General features: G+C 50.2%; 1 protein-coding gene across 1 annotated transcript in view; it reads left to right on the plus strand.

Annotated features, from left to right (window-relative positions):
- Positions 1-26,896, plus strand: part of CPED1 (cadherin like and PC-esterase domain containing 1) — a 519,469-nt gene that overhangs the window by 258,376 nt on the left and 234,197 nt on the right. The window contains exon 14 of the mRNA XM_075345048.1: positions 2,073-2,259. Within this exon, the coding sequence (XP_075201163.1) occupies positions 2,073-2,259 (187 nt within the window). The remainder of the gene's footprint in view (positions 1-2,072; positions 2,260-26,896) is intronic.

Raw genomic sequence — 26,896 nt, forward strand, 5'->3', positions numbered from 1 at the left:
ATCAGAGAGGGGTCTCCCATCCACCGAGGCAATCAGTAGGGGCTTCTCGAGTAGAGTAACAGGCAGCTGGTATTTGTCCACCGTGGCCTGCTGGATAAAATTGCCTGCTGCTCCGGAGTCGAGGTATGCCTCAGCCGTGAAGCGCGTCTCTCCTGTTGATACTTGTACCGTCCACATAACTGGGTCTGAGAGAGTCCCAGCACCTAGGGTGGCCTCTCCTACCAACCCTAGGCTTTGGAGTTTCCCGGCCTTTCCGGACAGGAGCGTAGGAGATGTGTGCCCTCTCCGCAGTAAAAGCAGAGGCCCTTGGCGAGCCGCTCTGCTCGACGTTGGTCAGACTGTCGTACTCGGTCAACCTGCATGGGTTCGTGGACAGGAATCCCAGCTGTTGATGACTGTGGCACAGAGGATTTCTGTGGCGGGGAGGAGTGCCGTACGGCACGTCGCTCACGAACCAGCTCTTTGGAGCGCTCCTGAAAACGAATGTCCACTCGAGTGGCTAGGGCAATCAGGGCATCTAGGGTGGAGGGCACGTCACGACCCGCCAACTCATCTTTGATGCGACTCGAAAGTCCTTCCCAGAATGCGGCTGTCAGGGCCTCATTATTCCACCCGAGTTCAGAAGCCAAAGTGCGGAAACGGATGGCGTATTGGCCCACCGTCAGTGTTCCTTGACGTAGGCGGAGAAGTGATGAAGCAGACGCAGAGGCGCGTCCCGGCTCGTCAAAGGTACTGCGAAAGGCCTGCAGGAACTCTTGAAGATCCTTGGTCATGGGGTCCTCCTTCTCCCACAAGGGGTTCATCCACGCCAGTGCCTCGCCCTCCAGGTGAGACATTATAAAGGCGACCTTGGCTTGGTCGGAGGCGAACAGATGTGGCAGCTGCGTGAAATGAAGGGAACATTGGTTTATGAAGCCCCTGCAGGTTTTGGGATCTCCAGCATAACGAGGTGGTGACGCCAAACGGAGTCGGGAGGCATCCGACGCGGCTGCCACTGGTGCGGGAGCCGTGGATTGCCTAGTGGGGGACCTGGTTGCCGCAGGCGTCATTGATGCTTGTAACGTGTACAGGCGGGTGTCCACGGAGGTCATAAATTGCAGCATGCGGGTCTGGACTTCACGCTGGCGTTGGAGTTCCTCTTGCAGGGCCAATAGTGCTGCAGCGGGATCCATGGCCTGATCTTACTGTCAGGGCCGGGCGGTCGGGCAGACCCAGGAGGTGGATCCACTGGGCCGAACTCTAAGATGGTGGTAGGGAGTCCGGTAGCTGAAGCACTGATGGGCAGCAGAACAGTCCGTGCAAGTGAAGGTAGCGGGGGAGTCCCTGGGACCACGGAGTCACAGATGGCAGTCCGGGTGACGTAGCTCAGGTTCGGAAGCCAAGATGATGTCAGGCGGGGTCCGGAACCTTTGGAGTGAGATGACGGGTCACCGCAGGGATCCGAGATGGTACGGACTGTCAGATGGCAGACGGACAGCGTGCGGGGCTCGGGATTCAGCAGGACTGGATGGCGAGGCGGGATCAGCTCTAGAAGAGAGATACGTAAGTATGGCAGGAAAACACAAGGAGACCTGACTCCTAGCTCAGAAAACACGAAGATCAGGCCCCGCCCCCTTGGACAAGAACCCCCTTTATACCCCGTACCTGTCTAACCTCATTTCCTGTTAATGGGCGCTGGCCCTTTAAGAAAGGGTCAGTGACCGCGCGCGCGCGCCCTAATGCGCATGCGCGCGGCCCGGGTGCCAGAAGCCAGGGAAGGAGGCTGAGAGGAGGACGCAGGGGAGCCGGCCAGGGCCTGGGAGGCCGTCGGGCGCCGGGATCGGCGGCCAGGGAGCCTAGGAAGGACGGGCACAAGAGACTGGGACGCGGGGAGCGTGGCAGGTGAGCCGGGGAGCGGGACAGGAGACCCGGGAAGGGGAGCCGAGGGCCCGGGGAGCGTGACAGTATTTTGCAGAAAGTTTATTTATGTCTGAAATGCTAGGGTTAATTGTCATATTCAAGGAACAAATGCTGGAAAGTCATGTTATATTTCTTATAATTCTAACTCATCGCTCCTTTTTGTCTTGGAATAGATAATGATACACTATCTTACATCAGTCGTATATTCAGCTATCCACCGCTGGATTTGACTCCTGAATTCAACCCAAAGATGAAAGACTACTATGCAGAGCTGCCATTTGATGTAGTGACAGTAGAAATTGGAGCAGAGCCTGCAAACTGCAATAGCCAAGTGCACCTGGATGACAAGAATGGACCACAGTAAGCAATCATAGCAGACGTAGAAACAAATAATGTGGGTTTTTGTCATTTGGCAGCCACTATTTTAGATATATTTAGATTATCTGCTCAGAATACTAAGTAGAGACATAATGCATAATTCATCTTTGGAGAGCCTATGGTTAAGCTTGATTTCTATTTTACAAAGTAATACAAAACTCTCTCAGTACATTAATATAGTGGTTATTCCCTTTATGAGAGTCATCAACCAGATAATAGAGCAAGAAAATTGTGGGCTCCTATCTATGTCATGTAGGTCAGATAACAGAATAATGCCTACTCATCATAGCAGCTTCTTTACTTTACCATGGCTATCTTCTACTTATAAGGGTTGTAAATATAAATACAGATATAATATACCATATTATTTTACATAAAAATGCACCATATCATAAGACACACCTAGGTTTTAGAAGTGGAAAATAGGGAAAACAAATTTGAAGCAAAAAATGTGGTGACTAGTCTTCACTGCAGCTTGGTCCCCGTGGCTTTTAAAGTAACATGTTTTAATGAAAAACATACATGGCTGAAGTCATAGAGCCAGTACCTATTACACGCTGTCTGTGGATCCGGCAGCCTGTATTAACAGACAGGTTCCCTTTAAGATCTCATACGTGGCATTCATGTCAAGTGGTTGTTGATAGGGATGATCAAATACCTCAAATATTCGGCTTTGCGAATATCCGACGAATAGTTTGGTTGGGAAAGATTCAGTATGATGCTCAATTTATTAATATATTTTGGACTTGGGAGTCCAGTGGGTGGTCCTAATCAGTGACTGACAGGTTGTTATCTCTGTATGGAAACTTACGTGGCACTGCTGCATTCTGTTAGTGCATTATTCTCGGCGACCTCTGCAGGTAAATATGATGGCCCCTTATCTGCTATGTTATTTTTTTCAAATGCTTAGAATTATTTTTTTCTGTGGTTTTGCATTGATTTTAACATAGGGACTCACAAGACAATGAAGACTCTTGACGTGGCCTGTGAGCTAGCATATTTTGGCCAAAATGTTGATCAATACCTCAATATATATATACAGTCAGGGCCAGAAATATTTGGACAGTGACACAAGTTTTGTTATTTTAGCTGTTTACAAAAACATGTTTAGAAATACAATTATATATATAATATGGGCTGAAAGTGCACACTCCCAGCTGCAATATGAGAGTTTTCACATCCAAATCGGAGAAAGGGTTTAGGAATCATAGCTCTGTAATGCATAGCCTCCTCTTTTTCAAGGGACCAAAAGTAATTGGACAAGGGACTCTAAGGGCTGCAATTAACTCTGAAGGCGTCTCCCTCGTTAACCTGTAATCAATGAAGTAGTTAAAAGGTCTGGGGTTGATTACAGGTGTGTGGTTTTGCATTTGGAAGCTGTTGCTGTGACCAGACAACATGCGGTCTAAGGAACTCTCAATTGAGGTGAAGCAGAACATCCTGAGGCTGAAAAAAAGAAAAAATCCATCAGAGAGATAGCAGACATGCTTGGAGTAGCAAAATCAACAGTTGGGTACATTCTGAGAAAAAAGGAATTGACTGGTAAGCTTGGGAACTCAAAAAGGCCTGGGCGTCCACGGATGACAACAGTGGTGGATGATCGCCGCATACTTTCTTTGGTGAAGAAGAACCAGTTCACAACATCAACTGAAGTCCAGAACACTCTCAGTGAAGTAGGTGTATCTGTCTCTAAGTCAACAGTAAAGAGAAGACTCCATGAAAGTAAATACAAAGGGTTCACATCTAGATGCAAACCATTCATCAATTCCAAAAATAGACAGGCCAGAGTTAAATTTGCTGAAAAACACCTCATGAAGCCAGCTCAGTTCTGGAAAAGTATTCTATGGACAGATGAGACAAAGATCAACCTGTACCAGAATGATGGGAAGAAAAAAGTTTGGAGAAGAAAGGGAACGGCACATGATCCAAGGCACACCACATCCTCTCTAAAACATGGTGGAGGCAACGTGATGGCATGGGCATGCATGGCTTTCAATGGCACTGGGTCACTTGTGTTTATTGAGGACATAACAGCAGACAAGAGTAGCCGGATGAATTCTGAAGTGTACCGGGATATACTTTCAGCCCAGATTCAGCCAAATGCCGCAAAGTTGATCGGACGGCGCTTCATAGTACAGATGGACAATGACCCCAAGCATACAGCCAAAGCTACCCAGGAGTTCATGAGTGCAAAAAATTGGAACATTCTGCAATGGCCAAGTCAATCACCAGATCTTAACCCAATTGAGCATGCATTTCACTTGCTCAAATCCAGACTTAAGACTGAAAGACCCACAAACAAGCAAGACCTGAAGGCTGCGGCTGTAAAGGCCTGGCAAAGCATTAAGAAGGAGGAAACCCAGCGTTTGGTGATGTCCGTGGGTTACAGACTTAAGGCAGTGATTGCCTCGAAAGGATTTGCAACAAAATATTGAAAATAAAAATATTTTGTTTGGGTTTGGTTTATTTGTCCAATTACTTTTGACCTCCTAAAATGTGGAGTGTTTGTAAAGAAATGTGTACAATTCCTACAATTTCTATCAGATATTTTTGTTCAAACCTTCAAATTAAACGTTACAATCTGCACTTGAATTCTGTTGTAGAGGTTTCATTTCAAATCCAATGTGGTGGCATGCAGAGCCCAACTCGCGAAAATTGTGTCACTGTCCAAATATTTCTGGACCTAACTGTATATATATATATATATATATATATATATATATATACATACATACATATACACAGTACAGACCAAAAGTTTGGACACACCTTCTCATCTCTAGAACAACTGTTAAGAGGAGACTTTGTGCAGCAGGCCTTCATGGTAAAATAGCTGCTAGAAAACCACTGCTAAGGACAGGCAACAAGCAGAAGAGACTTGTTTGGGCTAAAGAACACAAGGAATGGACATTAGACCAGTGTAAATCTGTGCTTTGGTCTGATGAGTCCAAATTTGAGATCTCTGGATCCAACCACCGTGTCTTTGTAGAAAAGGTGAACGGATGGACTCTACATGGCTGGTTCCCACCGTGAAGCATGGAGGAGGAGGTGTGATGGCGTGGGGGTGCTTTGCTGGTGACACTGTTGGGGATTTATTCAAAATTGAAGGCATACAGAACCAGCATACCTACCACAGCATCTAGCAGCGGCGTGCTATTCCATCCGGTTTGCGTCTAGTTGGACCTTAATTTATTTTTCAACAGGAAAATGACCCCAAACACACCTTAAGGCCCCCTTCACACGTCCGTGAAAAACACGCACGTGTGTTACGGGCCGTTTTTCGGGTCCGTGTCCCGTTTTTGTGTCCGTTTTTATGGTCCGTGTGGCACCTGTGTGAATTGCGTATGCTAGCCGTGTTTGTGTGCAGAACATCCGTGTGTGCGTGTGGAATTAACGTGTATGTGTACGTGGAATGTCCGTGTGGAATGTCTGTGTGTGTGATGCACAATGTCGTTTATAAATGTCGGCTGACAGCAGACAGAGTTGCGCGATGAGAATGAACTCGGGTGAACTTCACCCGACTTCATCCTCATACCGCGGCTCTGTCTGTGTCGAGTACTGATTAGCGGTCACCTGTGAAGGATTCACCGGTGACCGCTAATCCCCCGAGTGACTGAAGTTTCCCCCCCTCTCTCATACTCACCGTTCCTCGATCCCCGGCGCGGCCCTGCACGGCATTCACACTGCTGCGGCGGCTTTTACTATTTTGAAAAAGCCGGCCGCTCATTAAACAATCTCCTATTCCCTGCTTTCCCCGCCCACCGGCGCCTATGATTGGTTGCAGTGAGACACGCCCCCACGCTGAGTGACAGGTGTCACACTGCACCCAATCACAGCAGCCGGTGGGCGTGTCTATACTGTGCAGTAAAATAAATAAATAAATAATTAAAAAAAAACGGCGTGCGGTCCCCCCCAATTTTAATGCCAGCCAGATAAAGCCATACGGCTGAAGGCTGGTATTCTCAGGATGGGGAGCTCCACGTTATGGGGAGCCCCCCACCCTAACAATATCAGTCAGCAGCCGCCCAGAATTGCCGCATACATTATATGCGACAGTTCTGGGGCTGTACCCGGCTCTTCCCGATTTGCCCTGGTGCTTTGGCAAATCGGGGTAATAAGGAGTTATTGGCAGCCCATAGCTGCCAATAAGTCCTAGATTAATCATGTCAGGCGTCTATGAGACACCCTCCATGATTAATCTGTAAATTACAGTAAATAAACACACACACACCAGAAAAAATCCTTTATTAGAAATAAAAACACACACATATACCCTGGTTCACCACTTTAATCAGCCCCAAAAAGCCCTCCATGTCCGGCGTACTCCAGGATGGTCCAGCGTCGCATCCAGCGCTGCTGCATGGAGGTGACCGGAGCTGCAGCAGACACAGCCGCTCCGGTCACCTCCACGCAGCTAATGAAGACAGCCGTGCGATCAGCTGAGCTGTCACTGAGGTTACCCGCTGTCACTGTGAATGCCGTGCTGAACTGAGCGTGGAACGCAAGCTGCGTTACACCGTGGAGTGCATCAGAGGGGCGTCCCTGGAGACACATCAATTTCACTCATGATCCAGTAGGACGAATTATATGAATGGGGTACATGAGGTAATCTAACAATGTGTACATCTCTCCTGTACCCGTACACATTATGAACAGATCATAAGATCTGATGAGCAATATTTTTGAGGGTATGGCTTATCGTGGATAGGGGTGTGTCTGTGTGTGGGCGGGGGGGTGGGCTGATTGGCTGGAGGTGGGGGTGGCTCATTAATGGCATGGTTTAAGAGGAGATCTAGGTGCATCGGATCTCCCCCCTTATCCTGACATCCTGCTGTCCTGAAACTAATTGGCAAGCCTTACATCAAGCCTCCTGATGATCCATGTCTGGAGAAACGTGTTGAGGCGTAATTGGGGCTATTCTGGGAAGCGCACATGAACCCTCCCTACAGATAAGTCATCAACTAACCTGTATGACCAATACTGGTTGATTCATGATATCACACTTGGTATGATTTATTCTATATATGGGAAGACTGGCTGTTTATTATGGTTGGTATCTGAGGCCAGATCCTGCTCATAATTTTGCACATTGTTTCTGCACTACGCACCATTTTTTTGTCTTTCACTTAATATGCGTACCAAGGAGTGGTTTTGGATATCAAGTGTATGCAATTGATTCTTGGTATCCAAGGGGGTTTGGGGCTGTATAGGGCCACATATCCACTGTATTGTATTTTTGCCCCTGGAAGTGCCAGTGGTACTTTATATTCAGTACATTGGATCTGTCTATCGGGCTGTATTATTACCCCTGGAATCACCAGTGACATTTGATGTTGGTCTAAACCTGAGGTTCATGTGCAGCTATTCCATTTTACCTGTCCACTGTGAATGTTTGTAACCTGTGTATGACTCTTAACCCTATCTATTTTTTCATTACTTTGTTGAGGGTCCATTGAGGGTCATTTCAGGGACAGCCACCGCCGAGTGGGGGCGCCATTTTTCGCAGGTATCAGGGTGCCGACCCCCGCGGTAGGTAGTGGACAGGAGGGAGGGCTATTGTAAAGGGTGAGCATCTTACCCTCCTCCCTTTATTTTTCCCTTTTTTGAAATATTTTGCACAAGGGTTGTGGATTTTAATGAATATTAATAAAGTACGTAATTTTAAGGGTTATATATAGCTTGAAGTGGTAGAGGAGCAAGAGAGAGGAGTTGAAGTGAGGAGAAAGTGGCAGTTTGGAAAGCCTGAAGTTGGTCCGGGTGTGTGCCCCGGACTGAGACAGCAAGGTTAGCAGACGGTGGTGACCGTCTGCAGGAGAGGCTGATTGGAGGTTGCCGAAAGGACCGTGGACGGGTGGTGGCCCGGCGGTACCGGACCGGTATACAAGGAGAAGCCAGCACCATTGGCAGGGGCCTTTCGGATCCCGGCAAGGCTAGGAGTCGCCGTGAATTTGCCAAATCTGTCAGTGAAGGGGACCTCCGGGTCTCCCAACAACTAAGTCCCGATTGAAGGCAACAGTCCAACCGTACGGGAGAGACACCGCCAACGCCAAGGCACCAGTTTCTCAGCGCCAGCGCCTGCGGGGAAAGAGGGGCTCCTCCGGCCCATATCCAAGTCGGAGAGCGGGTTACCAGTGGGAACCTATCGCTACCAACATTACACTAGGTGCAGGGACAGAGACCGTCACCGCCAACTACCGGGGAAAAGCAACAGCAGCCGTCCGTGGGAACCGTCTTTCCAGCCATGTGTTTTACCGAGAACTGTGTCAACGTCTCAGGCTGAGTGAGTACCACCGTGCCGTGCGGCACAGCGCTGCCCCCGCGACCCTGCACCTCACCAGGCCCAGCACCCGGCCTGCCATCCATCCCTACCCCCTCACCGGGCCCCGGGACAACCAACCCCCTACCCACGGAGGGGAGAAATAACAACAAAGCTGCTCCCTGTCACCACTCCCGGGATCACCATACAGAGCAGCGGTGGTGTCCACACAATCACCACAACCGTGGGTGGCGTCACGGACAACAATAAATCCCCAAAACCAATCCCCTTTTCACTCACGGGCGAGGAGCGCCGCTCGAGTCCCCGGGATCCGGCCCATCGCTCGAGCCACCGAGCAGCAGAGGCCGCAGCAGCAGCGGCAGCCTGACCCGAGCAGTGGGAGAGCGCAGTGTCCCCTCCTCCGCCCGCGACAACATGGCATCACGAACAGGATCTTACCGCTCTGCCGTTGGGTAGAGGTGCGCCTTGTTACCGCCGGAGGTGTCCGGACGAAAAATTTCAGAAGCCACCATCTTTGGCGCGAAAAGTTCCCGCTTGAGCGTCTTCTCGAGTAGTAGGCGCAAAGGCCAAAACCCCGCCCCGATAGAGGAGGGGCCGGAAAGAGGCTAAGGGGGACGGAAACAAGATGTCTGCGCCCGACGGAGCCGCTGGAGGAGTGGTGGTCGAAGCCGCAGTGGCACCCGTGGATGGGGATGGGCCTGCCCAGGTCCCGGCCGTGCTGGCGGGGGGTGCCGCGGTCCCAGCTCTCGCTCAGGTGATGCCGTTCTCCTTGCCCTATGTGCCCGGAGCTACCTGGCTACCGCAGTACGACGGGAAACCTGATGCGTTACATGTCTTCCGGAAAAAGCTTAACCCGCTCCTGGAATTGTACCCCTTGACTGATAAGCAACGTGCAGCGGTAGTGCTGGGCCAGCTAACCGGCGCGGCTGAACAGGAGGCGGAGACCTGGGCCGAGGGGGACTGGTTCTCTGTAGCCACCATCTTTGAGAAACTACAGACTGCCTTTGAGACCCGTACCGAGGCTGAGCTGAGGATGCAGTTTAACCAATGTCGGCAACGGTCTGTGGATAGCATTCGGGACTACGCTTTACGTCTGCAAACCGCCCTCCGCACACTGAAGCGGGTGGACACCATCAATGAGGCGGACAGCAACAAAATGTTAGTAGAGCAATTTGTGCAGGGGATGAGGTCCTCTGAGGATCGCAAACAACTCCGGCTGTGGGCCCTAGAACACCCTGATGTGGACTTTGCTGTATTAAAGGAACGGGCCATTAAAGCTCTGCAACCCCCAGCTTCGGAAGTCTTGGAACCAGCCCCATGGCCAGTTGAGACAACCCCCGTCGTAGTGGCCCCTGCCCTACCAACCTCTCCAGCACCTACAGCTCCAAGCAGCACAATGGAAGAACTGGCTGCCCAGGTCCGTCGCATGGATGGAGACCTCGCCAAGATTCTCGCCGCACTCCAACCTCTGACCAGATCCCAGCCTCCAACTGGGATACAGCTCGCCGACAGCCCTGAGGATGTTCCCTGGATGCAGCGGAGAAGTGCTAACAACCCGCGGAACAGACCTCCAACCTGCTACAGGTGCAGCAAGCCTGGCCATTACTTCCGACAGTGCCCGTTAAACGAGCAACCCCTGGGGCCACGGGCCAATCCTCAGGAGTAGAACCTCGTGGCCCCCCAGACTGGCGGGACCGGTATATCGGGGCCCGGCCTATCATCCCCGTGGCTGTGGACGGCATACCGGTGATGGCTCTCTTGGACACTGGATCACAGGTAACCACCATACCATACACATTGTACCAACGGTATTGAGGGACAGACGAGCTGGCTCCCCCAGAAACTAGTATAACACTGATTGCTGCTGATGGACTCCCACTGACCCAAGTGTGGTATAAACAAGTGGCCATGACGGTGGGGCGAGCTGAACTGCAACACCAGGGTATGATTGTGATCATGAATGAACCCAGTGATTATAACCCGAAGATAGTGCTGGGAACCAATGTGATGGAGCACTGTATGAGTGATGTGTTGGCCCTACTGCAGCAGCTGGCCGCCACGGCGGCGGGAAGCCGACAGAGAGCTGTGCAGCGCGAGATCCGAGCCTTGATGTACCGTCAGCATGTTAACTCAACAGGAGGAGAGATTTGGTGGCGTGAGAGTGATGGATGCTGCTCCGTTGATTGTGCCCCCTAGGAGTGAGATGATGATTTGGTGTAGGGCAGCAGTAGGGCCTCAGGGGCGTGATTACCCTGCCATGATAGAGCGCATGCCCTCCGAGCACTGGCCCACAGTAATGGCCACCCGAGGGGTGGTAGATGTAAAAAAGGGGAGAGTGCCCGTGAGGGTGCTGAACTATGGGGAGGAAGAAGTCAGTCTTCCCCGGTATGCTACCCTTGCCAAGTTGCTCACCCTGGACCCCCACACCATCCACGGGGCAGCTCTTCCAGTTTCCCCACCTGCTACCAGCCCTCACCCGCCCCAAGGGGAGTTAGACGAGTGGCACCAACAGTTACACGTGGGCACTGACGATACCCCTACACATCACAAAGAAGGGGTATACAGGGTGGTTCAGGAGTATGAGCAAGTTTTTAGCAAACATCCACTAGACTTTGGGCAGATCAAAGGGGTCCAACACCACATCCCCACCGGTGAGCACCCCCCTATCAAAGAGAGGTACAGGCCTATTCCCCCTGCACACTACCAATGTGCCAAGGATATGTTGAGGAACATGAAAGAGGCAGGGGTTATTAGGGACAGCTATAGTCCCTGGGCCGCCCCGTTGGTACTGGTCAAGAAGAAGGATGGCACCATGCGGATGTGTGTGGATTACCGGAAGATTAACCAGATAACGCATAAAGATGCTTACCCACTGCCCCGTATTGAAGAGTCTTTGGTTGCACTGAGAACTGTGAATTACTTCTCTACCCTTGACCTCACCAGCGGGTACTGGCAAGTAGCGGTGGCACCGGAGGACCGGGAGGGGAGAAAACTGCCTTCACCACCCCAATGGGGCTCTGTGAATTCAATAGTATGCCGTTCGGGCTGTGCAATGCCCCTGGAACCTTCCAACGGCTGATGGAGTGCTGTCTGGGGCATCTAAACTTCAAGACCGTCCTGTTATACCTGGATGATGTGATTGTGTACTCTCAGACGTATGAAACCCATCTGGAGCACCTGGCCGAGGTGTTCGCGTCCCTTGCCAAATACGGGATGAAGTTGAAGCCCTCTAAGTGTCACCTGCTGAAACCCAGAGTGCAGTACCTGGGGCATGTAGTGAGTGCAGAAGGTGTCGCCCCCGACCCCGAGAAGATCACTGCCATCCAGGACTGGCCAAGACCAACCACAGTGAGGGAAGTAAGGCAGTTTCTGGGTCTGGTGGGGTACTACCGACGCTTCATCAAGGGGTACACGAAGATGGCTGCCCCCATGCAAGACCCCCTCGTGGGACAGACCAAAGGTGGTAGGCCCATCGGAGCCCCACTGGTGTGGGAAGAAAGGCATGAGGAATCCTTCCGCCAGCTGAAAGCGGCCTTGACCGGAGAGGAGGTCCTAGCGTACCCTGATTACAGCCACCCATTCATCCTCTACACTGATGCCAGCAATGTGGGTTTGGGGGCAGTCCTATCCCAGGTCCAGGACGGGAAGGAAAAAGTGATTGCTTATGCTAGCCGAAAGCTCCGGTCGACTGAAAGGAAGCCTGAGAACTACAGCTCCTTCAAGCTTGGACTCCTGGCGTTGGTATGGGCTATCACCGAGCGGTTCCGCCATTACTTGGCCGCAGCAAAATTCACCGCTTTTACGGATAACAATCCGCTGACTCACCTGGACACGGCCAAGTTGGGTGCGTTGGAGCAGCGGTGGGTGGCCAGGCTAGCCAACTATGACTTCACAATCAAATACAGGGCCGGTCGTGTCAACGTAAATGCTGATGCACTCTCTCGGATGCCCCATTTGTCAGAAGAAGGGTGTGAAGATGACGACATTGAAGAGATCGAGCTGCCTGCATTTCACCAGCCGCCAACTGAGAAGGTACATATCCACCAACAACGGGTGAACCTGGACCCGCTGCCAAGTCAGGAGTGGCAGGAAGCTCAAAACCAGGCGCCCGCTGTCCGCCTAGTCAAGACCCTGGTGGAGCGAGGCGCTGCTGGAATAGACCCTGCCGCCCCAGCTGAAGCCCAACTCTTGTGGAAGGAATGGACCCGGCTTAATCTACACCAAGGGAAGTTGTACCGTGAGCTGATCAACCCGAAGACTCATGAGAAAATCCGCCAGTTGGTGATTCCCCAGGCTAATGTACCCACCGTTCTGCAAGCATACCATGATGGTGCCGGACACTTCGGATGGAAGAAGCTGGAGATGCTGTTGAGAGAGCGGTTCTATTGGAGTGGGATGTGGGAGTCTGTGGAGGCCTGGTGTCGAGAGTGCGGTCCTTGCACGCTGAGGAGGAAGGATGAGGCTAACCAGAAGGCGCCCCTACACCCGATCATTACACATCAGCCGCTGGAGCTGGTTGCCTTGCACCATGTAAAGCTCACCCCCAGCCGAAGTGGGTACACCTACGCTCTGACCATAGTGGATCATTACTCAAGGTTCATGGTAGTTGTCCCGGTCAAAGACCTAACCGGCCATACCGCCGCTAGAGCGTTCCAAGCTTACTTCTGCTGACCACATGGATAACCTGAGAAGGTGCTTACTGACCAAGGCCCAGCCTTTGAAGCGGAGGTGTTCCATGAGTTCTGTCAGCTGTACGGCTGCAAGAAGATCCGGACCACGCCTTACCATGCCCAAACCAACGGTATGTGTGAGAAGATGAACCATTTGGTCCTTGGCCTCCTCAAGACGTTGCCGCTAGAAGAGAGGAACCTGTGGCCGGAGAAGCTGCCTGACTTGGTCGATATGTACAATAATATCCCATCCAGCTCAACGAAGTGCACCCCAGCATATCTGATGAGGGCTCGCCCCGGCCGACTGCCGGTGGACCTGGAAATGGGACTGGAAGCCCCAGAAACACTCCCCTCGACGGCTGAATGGGACACTCGGCGGAGGGTTCAGTACCGACAGATTCAGGAATATGAGAAGAATTTAAGTCGGAGTCGGGAACAACAGGAGCGGCGCTTCAACCAGAAGGCGTCTGCTGGCCCTTTCCAGCCTGGAGATGTGGTGCTGAAGCGGAAAAGGAGAACCCACAAGCTGGACGATCAATGGGAACAAACCCCATACGTCATACAGCCCACAGGATGGTAAGATGGGAAGGCCTACCAGATTAGTCGTGACCAAGGGGGCACTTTGGCCACGGTTTCCCGGGACCATCTGAAAAGGTGCCCACCAGCATTGAGGGCAATGGCTGAAGTTCCAGTTCCTCCACCAGCGGAGAAAGCAAAAGAGGTAATCCACACCATGATGGGTGACTTCCCAGTGGACTGGCCTACACAGAACGGCGCGGTGATTCTTCCAGTGATACTATTCCCACAACCCGTGGATGAAGAAAGGATGGAGGTGGTCAACCGTGAGCCAGAGCCAGTGCCAGTGCCCAGGGATGAACCTGTGCCCAGCTCCCCTATGCCTCCGCCTGCCCCACATGATAACAGGGAAGGGGGATTGATTGTTCCCTCTCCCCCGCAGCCTGTCACCACTGACACTGGACCCCGCAGGTCCACTCGCCCCAACCTAGGTAGACCCCCACTTAGGTACAGGGAAACTACTATTTAGAGGGGGGGTGAATGTGTGTGTTTAAAAGTTTTGAAAGTTATGAGAAAATGAAAATGATCACCGAAGTCTCATCTGATTGTCAGCAACCGTGATTAAACCGGCCGTTGCCGGCACCGTTGTCCCCGTGGGGACCGCTTAAAGTTGCGTAAGGGACTCCTTACGGACAAGCCCGTGAACTTGCAGGGCAACCACAAACGTTAGTGGCATGTAAATAATGTTTTGTTGCAGCTTACCGTTACCGCCTCCGGAGAGGCAGGTTGGAGGGAAGGCCCGCAGTGGAGCAGGCTGGGGCCCAGCCACCACAGGAACCGGTGGCTACCCTCTGGAGGGGAAGGACAGATCCTGCTCGGGTGACTTGGTTCAGGACTGGGGTCAAGGGGTGCTGCCTATTTCTTAGGGGCAGCATCAGGGCCAGGTTACTTGGGTGGGAGAGAGCGGCAGCCGCAACTGTTACCATAACGTTTAAGAAAAGTGCCTCCCGTTGTGGGATGATGTTACTATAATTGTAAGTGTTACCGTTTTTTATCTTTTTCAGAAAAATAAAACCGGTGTTGGACGGGCAGCCCGCGGACGGTCTGCATTTTGCTAAGGGGGAATGTGACGCCCTGGGCAAGCCATGGGTCACAGGTAATGACACCACCACACCCTACACCCCGGATAGGTACACCAAAGCTACACCAGAAATCCTTGTTGCCTTCCTCCAGGGGCTGATGTCCACACCAGGGGGTGGGCCAGGCGGTTGGCTCCGCCCACCAAGGAGTTCACAGTCCTGGAGGCGGGAAAACCAGGCAGTTGAACAGAGATAGAGTTTGAAGTGAGAGGGAAGTGGTAGAGGAGCAAGAGAGAGGAGTTGAAGTGAAGGAGAAAGTGACAGTTTGGAAAGCCTGAAGTTGGTCCGGGTGTGTGCCCCGGACTGAGACAGCAAGGTTAGCAGACGGTGGTGACCGTCTGCAGGAGAGGCTGATAGGAGGTAGACGAAAGGACCGTGGACGGGTGGTGGCCCGGCGGTACCGGACCGGTATACAAGGAGAAGCCAGCACCATTGGCAGGGGCCTTTCGGATCCCGGCAAGGCTAGGAGTCGCCGTGAATTTGCCAAATCCGTCAGTGAAGGGGACCTCCGGGTCTCCCAACAACTAAGTCCCGATTGAAGGCAACAGTCCAACCGTAGGGGAGAGACACCGCCACCGCCAAGGCACCAGTTTCTCAGGGCCAGCGCCTGCAGTCAAAGAGGGGCTCCTCCGGCCCATATCCAAGTCGGGGAGCGGGTTACCGGTGGGAACCCATCGCTACCAACATTACACTAGGTGCAGGGACAGAGACCGTCACCGCCAACTACCGGGGAAAAGCAACAGCAGCCGTCCGTGGGAACCGTCTTTCCAGCCGTGTGTTTTACCGAGAACTGTGTCAACGTCTCAGGCTGAGTGAGTACCACCGTGCCGTGTGGCACAGCGCTGCCCCCGCGACCCTGCACCTCAATAGGCCCCGCATCCGGCCTGCCATCCATCCCTACCCCCTCACCGGGCCCCAGGACAACCAACCCCCTACCCACGGAGGGGAGAAATAACAACAAAGCTGCTCCCTGTCACCGCTCCCGGGATCCCCATACAGAGCAGCGGTGGTGTCCACACAATCACCACAACCGTGGGTGGCGTCACGGACAACAATAAATCCCCAAAACCAATCCCCTTTTCACTCACGGTTGAGGAGCGCCGCTCGAGTCCCCGGGATCCGGCCCATCGCTCGAGCCACCGAGCAGCAGAGGCCGCAGCAGCAGCGGCAGCCGGACCCAACCAGTGGGAGAGCGCAGCGTCCCCTCCTCCGCCCGCGACAGTAGCCCTAAACCCATTTTTTTTTCCGAAGTGCCAACCAATCCTATTATATAAATAATTAATTGTAACCTTACCTTTGCAGTCTTCTCTTCAGCAGGGGGCATCACGCTCATGCTTACCACACATTGAAGCTGAGCCCCTGCCCTTTCCAGACACAGCAGTTGGATTGATCCCTCTGGAAAAAATTGCAGCATATTAGACAGAGATTTTAGCCTAGAATGCAATCAGATGTCACCCTGTAATCCACAACTACATTTCAAAGTCTGAGCATCCTGAAATCCCATAAAGATGTGCGAGTTGCTCCCCTTTCATTGTGTAGTTATGTCCCCTTCCTGGCCACTTCCTGGTAAACATGTCCCCCATCCTGATATATATTTCCTACATTCTGGTATATTTGTCCCCATCATGGCCCCATCCTGGTAAATGTACCCCATTCCTGGTAAATGTCCTCCACTCTGGTAAATGTACCCCATCCTGGTAAATGTACCCCATCCTGGTAATTGTACCCCATGATTGTAAATGTATCCCATCCTGGCATGTTCCCCCATGCTGTTAAATGACCCCATCCTGGTAAATGTACCTCATCCAGGCATGTTCCCTTATCCTGGTAAATGTCCCCTTTCCTGGTAAATGTCCCCCATCCTGATAAATGTCACCCTTCTTGCTAAATGTTCCCCATCCTGGCATTTGTCCTCATCCTGGCATGTTTATGTACCCCCATCCTGGCATATTTCCCCCCATCCTTTCATGTTTCCCCCCATCCTGGTAAATGTATCCCCCATCCTGGTAAATGTACCCCTTACTGGCATGTTCCCCTTCCTGCTAAATGTACCCCTTACTGGCATGTTCCCCTTCCTGCTAAATGTACCCCATCCTGGCATGTTTCCCCCATCCTTGCAGTCATGTTTCCCCCATCCTTGCTGTCATGTTTCCCACCATCCTTGCAGTCATGTTTCCCCCCATCCTTGCAGCCATGTTTCCCCCATCCTTGCAGCCATGTTTCCCCCCATCCTTGCACGTTTCTCTCCATCTTTGCATGTTTCCCCCATCCTTGCAGCCATGTATGCCCCGCGCTCTGTTTGCTTGCCCCGCGCTCTGTTTGCTTGCCCCGTGCTCTGTTTGCTTGTTCCGTGCTCTGTTTGCTTGCCTCGCGCTCTGTATGTTTGCCCCGCGCTCTTTATGTTTGCTCCGCGCTCCCTATGTTTCCCCCGTGCTCGCATGTTTGCCCCGTGCTCCCTATGTTTCCCCTGTGCTCCCTATGTTTGCCTCGTGCTCCCTATGTTACCTCGTGCTCCCTATGTTTGCCCCGTGCTCCCTATGTTTGCCCCGTGCTCCCTATGTTTGCCCCGTGCTCCATATGTTTGCCCCGTGCTCCCTATGTTTGCCCCGTGCTCCCATGTTTGCCCCGTGCTCCCTATGTTTGCCCCGTGCTCCCTATGTTTGCCCCGTGCTCCCTATGTTCCCTCGTGCTCCCTATGTTTGCCCCGTGCTCCCTATGTTTGCCCCGTGCTCCCTATGTTTGCCCCGTGCTCCCTATGTTTGCCCCCTGCTCCCTATGTTTGCCCCCTGCTCCCTATGTTTCCCCGTGCTCCCTATGTTTGCCCCGTGCTCTGTATGTTTGCCCCGTGCTCTGTATGTTTGCCCCATGCTCCCTATGTTTGCCCCGTGCTCTGTATGTTTCCCCCGTGCTCCCCATGTTTTCCCCGTGCTCCCTATGTTTGCCCCGTGCTCCCTATGTTTGCCCCGTGCTCCCTATGTTTGCCCCGTGCTCCCTATGTTTGCCCCATGCTCCCCATGTTTCCCCCATGCTCCCCATATTTCCCCCGTGCTCCCCATGTTTCCCCCGTACTTCCCATGTTTGCCCCTGTGCTCTCATGTTTGCCCCGTGCTCCGTATGTTTCCACCGTGCTCCCCATGTTTCCCCCATGCTCCCCATGTTTCCCCCGTGCTCCCCATGTTTCCCCCGTGCTCCCCATATTTCCCCCGTGCTCCCATGTTTGCCCCTGTGCTCCCATGTTTGCCCCTGTGCTCCCATGTTTGCCCCTGTGCTCCCATGTTTGCCCCTGTACTCCCTATGTTTGGCCCGTGCTCCGTATGTTTGTCCCGTGCTCCGTATGTTTGTCCCGTGCTCCCCATGTTTCCCCCGTGCTCCCCATATTTCCCCCGTGCTCCCCATGTTTCCCCCATGCTCTCCATGTTTGCCCCTGTGCTCTCATGTTTGCCCCGTGCTCCGTATGTTTCCCCCGTGCTCCCCATGTTTCCCCCGTGCTCCCCATGTTTCCCCCGTGCTCCCATGTTTCCCCCGTGCTCCCATGTTTCCCCCATGCTCCCATGTTTGCCCCTGTGCTCCCATGTTTGCCCCTGTGCTCCCATGTTTGCCCCTGTGCTCTCATGTTTGCCCCGTGCTCCGTATGTTTCCCCCGTGCTCCCCATGTTTCTCCCGTGCTCCCCATGTTTCCCCCGTGCTCCCATGTTTCCCCCGTGCTCCCATGTTTCCCCCATGCTCCCATGTTTGCCCCTGTGCTCCCATGTTTGCCCCTGTGCTCCCATGTTTGCCCCTGTGCTCCCATGTTTGCCGCTGTGCTCCCATGTTTGCCCCTGTGCTCCCATGTTTGCCCCTGTGCTCCCTATTTTTGCCCCGTGCTCCCATGTTTGCCCCGTGCTCTGTTTGCCCCGTGCTCTGTTTGCCCCATGCTCTGTTTGTATATGCCCGGTGCTCCCATGTTTGCCCCGTGCTCCCCATGTTTCCCCCGTGCTCCCTGTTTCCGCCGTGCTCCCCGTTTCCGCCATGCTCCCCATGTTTCCCCCGTGATCCCATGTTTGCCCCGTGCTCCCATGTTTGCCCCCGTGCTCCCATGTTTGCCCCCGTGCTCCCATGTTTGCCCCCGTGCTCCCATGTTTGCCCCTGTGCTCCCATGTTTGCCCCTGTGCTCCCATGTTTCCCCCGTGCTCTCCATGTTTGCCCCATGCTGGCTCTGTCCCCTGTGCTCCCATGTGTTCCCCGTGCTCTCCATGTTTCCCCCGTGCGCTCCATGTTTGCCCCGTGCTGGCTCTGTCCCCCATGCTCCCATGTGTCCCCTGTGCTCTCCATGTTTTCCCCCATGCGCTCCATGTTTGCCCTGTGATGGCTCTGTCCCCCACACCTTGGCACAGCCGCACACAGCTTAAAAATTAAAAAATAATAAAAAAAACTTACATTGCAGCAGCCGCTCCATTGCTGCGTCCTCAGTCACTTCAGTTCCCGCGCGGCTACAAGACACCGGCGCCACCTACTGACGCTTCTCCATCTCCTAGGCAACAGGCCTGCGGCTCAGAAGAGGAGGTGTGTCAGAAGGAGGAGAGATTTCTCCTCTGCTCCAACACCACAGTGGCGCAGTGTGGTGACAGCGCGCGTGCCAGCACAAAGGGCTCTGCGTGCATAGTCTGGCACGCATGCCATAGGTTCACCATCACTGTAATAGGCTGTAAGTCAGATATTGTGCACTACTTAGGGTGCTTCACACACAGCGAGATCGCTGCTGAGATCGCTGCTGAGTCACGGTTTTTGTGACGCAGCAGTGACCTCATTAGCGATCTCGCTGTGTGTGACACTGAGCAGCGATCTGGCCCCTGCTGTGAGATCGCTGCGCGTTACACACAGCCCTGGTTTGTTTTTTTTTATTGTTGCTCTCCCGCTGTGATGCACAGATCGCTGTGTGTGACAGCGAGAGAGCGACGAAATGAAGCGAGCAGAGAGCAGGAGCCGGCATCTGGCAGCTGTGGTAAGCTGTAACCAGGGTAAACATCGGGTAACCAAGGTGGTTACCCGATATTTACCTTCGTTACCAGCCTCCGCCGCTCTCACGCTGCCTGCGCTGCCAGCTCCTGCTCTCTGCACATGTAGCTGCAGTACAAATCGGGTAATTAACCCGATGTGTACTGTAGCTAGGAGAGCAGGGAGCCAGCGCTAAGCAGTGTGCGCGGCTCCCTGCTCTCTGCACATGTAGCTGCAGTACACATCGGGTAATTAACCCGATGTGTACTGTAGCTAGGAGAGCAGGGAGCCAGCGCTAAGCAGAGTGCGCGGCTCCCTGCTCTCTGCACATATAGCTGCAGTACACATCGGGTAATTAACCCGATGTGTGCTGTAGCTAGGAGAGCAAGGAGCCAGCGCTAAGCAGTGTGCGCAGCTCCCTGCTCTCTGCACATGTAGTGACGTTATGATCACTGCTGCGTCGCTGTGTTTGACAGCTAAGCAGCGATCATAACAGCGACATACAAGGTCGCTGTTGTGTCACAGAAAATGGTGACGTAACAGCGATGTCGCTGTCGCTATGTGTGAACCCAGCTATGTGTGACCAGCACCCTATATATAACTCTTATCTGTGTGCAATTTCAATAATAGGCAATCACTTCCTCCTTATATTGTTAGGTTGTTAGTAGTTGTTTTCATCTGTGTTTTACAACTGTGCTACCTCTGCCTTTGCAAGTGGTTGCTGCTGTATCCTGCTAGTGCATTAGTTTCTGTGATCTGTGCAAGTAAGTACAATTGCTGTTTTTCTGCGACGCTACCATTCATCTCCATATAGCTGTTAGACAGTTGCTTACGCTGCCTGTTAGCTCATGATCCTAAACTACTGTTGTCAGTCCTGCAAAATCCCAATCTCTCTACTATTGGCAGTTCTCCAGAGCACTGCTCTTACTTTCCCAAGCCATGTGCTTGTTCAGAGGCACAGTTAGCTTTAAATGCAAATACAGCGATAACAGTGTAGGCTTCAGAACAAGCACTGTCAGACCATTACTGTCACTTTAGCTGGAATACTGCAGTTGCACAAAGATACTGAACTAGAATGTCAATCAAGGAGAATTGCTAGACTCCCCACCAACAAAGAAGTGAAAAGACTGAAGAGCTGCGTGATCCCCAAGACACAACTTGAGAAATCATGCTTTAAGAAGCCATGTAATTATAAAGATCTTTAATTAGACATCATATACTATTATATGATATGGAAATTATATTTATCTGAGTTATAACAAGAGAACCTTGAAATAATATGTATTCAGGTGATAAGGAACACATTTAGAGCATGGTCTTGGTTAAAATAAAATCATTTTTTAGTATCTCATCTGTTTTTAAAAAGAGATAATTTTCATATATATTGTTACTTGCCAGTACTATCTGTGACTTATAAATCTGTTTTGGCACATTCATGCTATACATTCCTGCTCAAATGCACAAGCAATCTGTTCTCTACTTCATATACACTGTTTACTGTACAGCATGTACAGTTAGCTAAGCAACAGCACTCAATGCCAAGAGGCAGCTGCAAAATAGTTAAAATGTAAAGGTGCATGCAAATAGAGAAATAGCCAACACTTTTCAACTGTCTGTTTTTTTTAAGTGAAGTTCACTTTTATGTTACCTGTGGCCTCCAAACATTTTGATTGGATTTGTTACTGTTTTGTAATTTTTTTCAAATGCATATTACCTTAAGCTATAATGTTCTAGTTACTAATCCTTTAATTGAAGAGCATGGTTGAAACACATCTTATGTTTTCACTTTTTTTCTCAAAATTAACACATGCAATATAGATATGCAAATCAGCAATGCAACCGTCTATTCACTAGCATGCTTTTCCACATCAGTTTTGATGTTTTTCTAAGTTTGTTCATATTTTCCATGACACCAACCAAAGATTTAGAGTTTAATCAGTTTGCCAATCTGTTTTGCGTTAATCTAAAGTATGCTAATCAGCAACAAAAATAATGTACACAACTTTGGAAAAGTGGTTTTATCTGGCAATAACAATACGTTTTCTGTGCATTCATATCAATGAGATGTTTTATTACAGATAAAATAAACACAAGATTTAAACATCGGTAAAGGTTCATTCTTATTAAACTTTTTTCCTATATTTGTACATGATAATTCCTCTGGAGGAGTTGTGCACAGTATTTCTTAGGGGTACTTTGCATGTTGAGACATCGCTACTGCGATGTCGTCGGGGTCAAATCGAAAGTGACGCACATCCGGCACCAGTAACAGCGTTGCAACGTGTAAGGCTATGTGCGCACGTTGCATAATTGCATGCAGTTATGCTACGATCTGCACCGCAGCGTAACTGCATGCGTCCTGCGTCCCCTGCACAACCTATTGAGATTGACATGCGCACGTGGCGTATTAGAGCGCAGCGCTTCGGCTGCTGCCTGAAGCAGGCGTTCTAAGAAGTGACATGTCACTTCTTTCCTGCGCTTTGCCTGCATCCCCCGCCCTGTCTATGGGAGGGGCTGCAGTCAGAGCGCATGGAATCGGATTTTTTTTTTCATTACGGACTGTTTCTGCAGCGATTTGAAGCGCACGTGTGCTGTTCAAATCGCTGCAGAAATTTCTGCAGGGACAGTATACAACGTGCGCACATAGTCTAAAGCCTAGATGCACTGATAAACGATCACAAAAGCATCGTAAATCAGTGATCTGTGTAATGTTGGTCATTTTCATAATTTCGCTGCAGCGACAGGTACGATATTGTTCCTCGTTCCTGCGGCAGCACACATCGCTGTGTATGAAGCTGCAGGAGCGAGGAACTTCTCCTTACCCCCCTCGACCGGCTATGCGGAAGGAAGAAGGTGGGCGGGATGTTTACGTCCCGCTCATCTCCGCCCCATTGCTTCTATTGGCCGCCTGCCATGTGACGTCGGTGTGACGCCGCACGACCCGTCCCCTTAGGAAGGAGACGGGTCGCCGGCCAGAGCGACGTCGCATGGCAGGTAAGTGCGTGTGAAGCTGCCGTAGCGATAATGTTCGCTACGGCAGCTATCACAAGATATCGCATGTGCGACGGGGGCGGGTACTATCATGCTCGGCATCGCTATCATCGGCTAGCAATGTCGCAGCGTGTAAAGTGCCCCTTAGTCCAACAACCACATTGTCGTAGTAACCCATCTCAAGGCCACACAAAAAATTAAAGGAATACTTTCATTAATACATCACCAGAACCAAAATTTGAGTTTTAGTTAAGCATTCAGAAGGTTTCTGCTCAATTTCTGCTCCAAATACTCAATGTAAACACATCATAACTTACACAGTAGTTGGACCAAAAACTGAGCAAAAACCTCAAAACTCCAAGCCATATTGCACGTCATCTGACCAATTATGGATTGCTAAATGTGTTTAAAATAAGTCATCATCAGTACATAAATCAATCACTAGAACCACCGCCACTACATGAATCCAACACTACCATCAGTACATAAATCTATGACCAGAACCACCATCACAATATGAATCCAGCACCACCATTAGAACATGAATGCAGCACCACAACCACCATTAATACATGAATGCAGCACAAGAATTACTATCAATACATGAATGCAGAACCAAGATTAGTATAGTAAGCAATTTCAATGTCAAAAAGCCCTATATACAGTTGTATCACATGAATCTGTATGCCCTTACTAATAGAAAGGAGATAGTGGGAGTTGTTGTGTCAAGCCATCATAAGACTTTGTACCATACAGGAACCACAGTACTGAAAAGATGCGGTCAGTATCACAAATAAACATTTAAATCTAGGACCCTTACAGATTATATCTTCACTAGGCCAAGTTGTTTGCATAAGTTTTCACTCTATGAAGTACAGATACCATGATGAGATTTCATATGCATAGCTTTTCTCTGAAAACTCACATCTTCTGCTGCACACCCCAAAAGGATGTCTTGAAAAATAACAGTATCATTATAAGAACCCATGAATAAAAATTTCTCTATTGTTTTGCCCTAGAATAAATAATGGTCCCGCACTGTGTTTCCTGCACAAAATATGTCCCCCTTATAATAAATTATGACCACTACTGTCCTCAATTATACATTATTATGCTCTGTTTATATAGCACCATCATATTTCAAAGCAATTTACAGACATTGTCACAACTGTCCCAGTTGGGACTCACAATCCAAATTCCCTATCTGTATATCTTTTGAATGTGGAAGGAAACTGGAGTACCCAAAGGAAACCCACATTAACACTCGGAGAAGATACAAACTCCTTGCAGATGTTGTATTTGTTAGATTTGAATCCAGGACCCCAGCACTGCAAAGCAACAGTGCTAACCACTGAGCCACCATGGTACTCTCACTGAGCCACCATGGTACTCTCACTGAGCCACCATGCTGGCCACACTGTCCTTCCTTATGAACTATAAACATCACACTGTTGTCCCTTATGAACTATTACTGCCATGTTGGCCTTCCTTACAAACCATGGCCTTCACACAGTCTTTCTTTATGCTATGTATTTCTTTAATGTCCCTCATGCTGCTTCTCTCCACTGTCCCGTATGCTTCCACTTCTCCATACTGTGCTCCATGCTCCCTCATCACTACACTGTCTTTCCACTACTTCTACTTCTACTTTTCATAATGTCTCTCCATTCTCAAACCTCTCCAGTTTATTTCCCAGATGCTGTTCCTCTTTATAATGTCCCTCCACACTGTCCCTCTACATAGTATTCCGCCACACTGCTTCTCTTCTCCCTACCACCCATATTTTGATGTACATTCAATCTTTGACTCCTCTATAGAGCTTCTACTCTTCCCTGCTTTTACTCTTCCTTCTATCGCATCAGTGGCAAAGCAGTGACAGCAGCAGTGTGATGGGGTCAGCAGCATGATAACCCAATCATGCGGCTGCTTGTTAGGATGAGCACTCCTCTGCCTTTATCCTAGTAATCATGATTCAAATGTACTCATGTATGAAAGACATGAATACAATTTAATAGAGGAAGAATGGAACCAGTGTCTACTGGTTCTCTTTGGGCCACATGAAATCATTTGGCATTCTGCATGGGACTTACAGGCCAGATGTTTTCAGGCTGGCTGTGTAGGTTTTATGTGACTTAGAGGTCTAGTAAGGGATAAATTGAACCTTCATATGTCACATTATTTAAGATTCCAAACTTTTTGAACTGGGATTATCTTCATCCATTTTTTACTTGGTATAAAAATTTGGAATGCTATGTAAGGCAAACTTTTAAAATGACTAAATTTAACTTTAAAGTTATTAACTTGACTTATCCAACTCACCATTTTCATGACTATCAATGTTAACTCCTGATATGGGTACTAAAATTGTAAAGGTTGTGTCATAAAAATATAATAAGCAGATATGTTTTCATGGTCTCTGGATCAGGAGTGATCATACCCCCCTCCCTGCAGGGCCCTACCAAATGAACAGCCAGCAAACGCTTTCCTGGTCAGGGGATGTAACAGGTACATTTCAATTACCTTACAACACCTCCCCCCAGTTCTTCAAATACCCCCTGCGTAGCAAGAGATGCTCTGACTACAATCTGTATACACAGGGGCAGAGTACAAGTTTCCTGCAGGAATATAGCTTTTCTGATCAAAAGGCTAGGGCAGCCGTATTGTCTCCGTTGGAGAAGTATTAATATTGCGAGATACATATGTCCCCCTGATATGGCGGGCATATCGCTGATCTCAAAACTCCATAACGCACATCTCACATATTTCAACTTAATCGTAGGACATATGGAAGAGCCACAAATTAATATCTGCCCCCCAGAACATACCGGATACCTCTTGTGTGGTATCCACCTTCTGCTAAAATTATAATGTAAAATATGAGGGTAATATCATTCACGTGGGATGCTCCCACATGGAGATATGAGGACCATGATGATTCCATAATGTTGGAAGATGGGAAAACCCCCTCCCTTACATGATGTCAGCAGAGGTGGGGGCTGCGGGTGGGACAGAGGTTAATAAAAGCCAATGTCTTAGTACCCTCTGTGTCAATGCCCAGAGGATATACATTCTGTGTATAGGATTGTCCATTTCCAAGGGGGTGCCTCTCTCCCTATAGCTGAGCCATAATCCGTGACCAGGTGTAGTAATCTCTTTCATTTCTCCTTTTTTATTTTATGTAACTGTCTATACTTATTTGTATTGTTCCCTTTTGTAAATTCTTGTATATTTTTATAAACACTGCCTTCTATTTTGGATTAAATATATAAAATTTAATAGCTTCTTTCCTTGCTCTATATACAACTCCGAACCCGAAGCCTTCTGCTATCTGAAACGGGTCCCCAGCTATCCCTAAAGTTGGGTGGTGGCAGCATAATTTTTCTTGCATAGAATTATTGGGCTGCTATCAGTAAGGGTACCGAGGTATATATATATATATATATATATATATATATTCCATTAGCGGGAATCGGTGATATATACATTTACCCTTGCTGTGAGACCTCCAATATTTGGCATTAATAGCTCAGGAGCCTCATTTACTTATTGTCCGGCAGTTCCGAGATTGACCTGACAATAAGGGGGCGCTAGAGAGTAGTCGTGTTCGTGACAAATTAAGCGGGTTTTACACGCTACAATAAATCTAACAATGTGTCGGTGGGGTCACGTCGTAAGTGACGCACATCCGGCATCATTAGTGTTGTTGTAGCGTGTGAAACCTACGTGTGATTGCGATTGTACGAAAACACGTTGATCGCATACACGTCGTTCAAATTCTAAAAATTGAACGTCCGGGTTGTTCAATGTTCCTGAGGCAGCACACATCGCTGTGTGTGACACCCCGGGAACGATGAACACATCTTACCTGCGTCCCGCCGGCAATGCGGAAGGAAGGAGGTGGGCGGGATGTTTACGTCCCACTCATCTCCGCCCCTCCGCTTCTATTGGCCGGCTGCCGTGTGTCGTCGCTGTGACGCCGAATGTCCTTACCACTACAGGAAGAGGATGTTCGCCGCCTACAGCGAGATTTTATGGAAGGTAAGTACGTGTGA

This window comes from Anomaloglossus baeobatrachus, chromosome 4, assembly GCF_048569485.1.
Source record: "Anomaloglossus baeobatrachus isolate aAnoBae1 chromosome 4, aAnoBae1.hap1, whole genome shotgun sequence".
In the NCBI taxonomy this organism is placed as follows: domain Eukaryota; kingdom Metazoa; phylum Chordata; class Amphibia; order Anura; family Aromobatidae; genus Anomaloglossus; species Anomaloglossus baeobatrachus.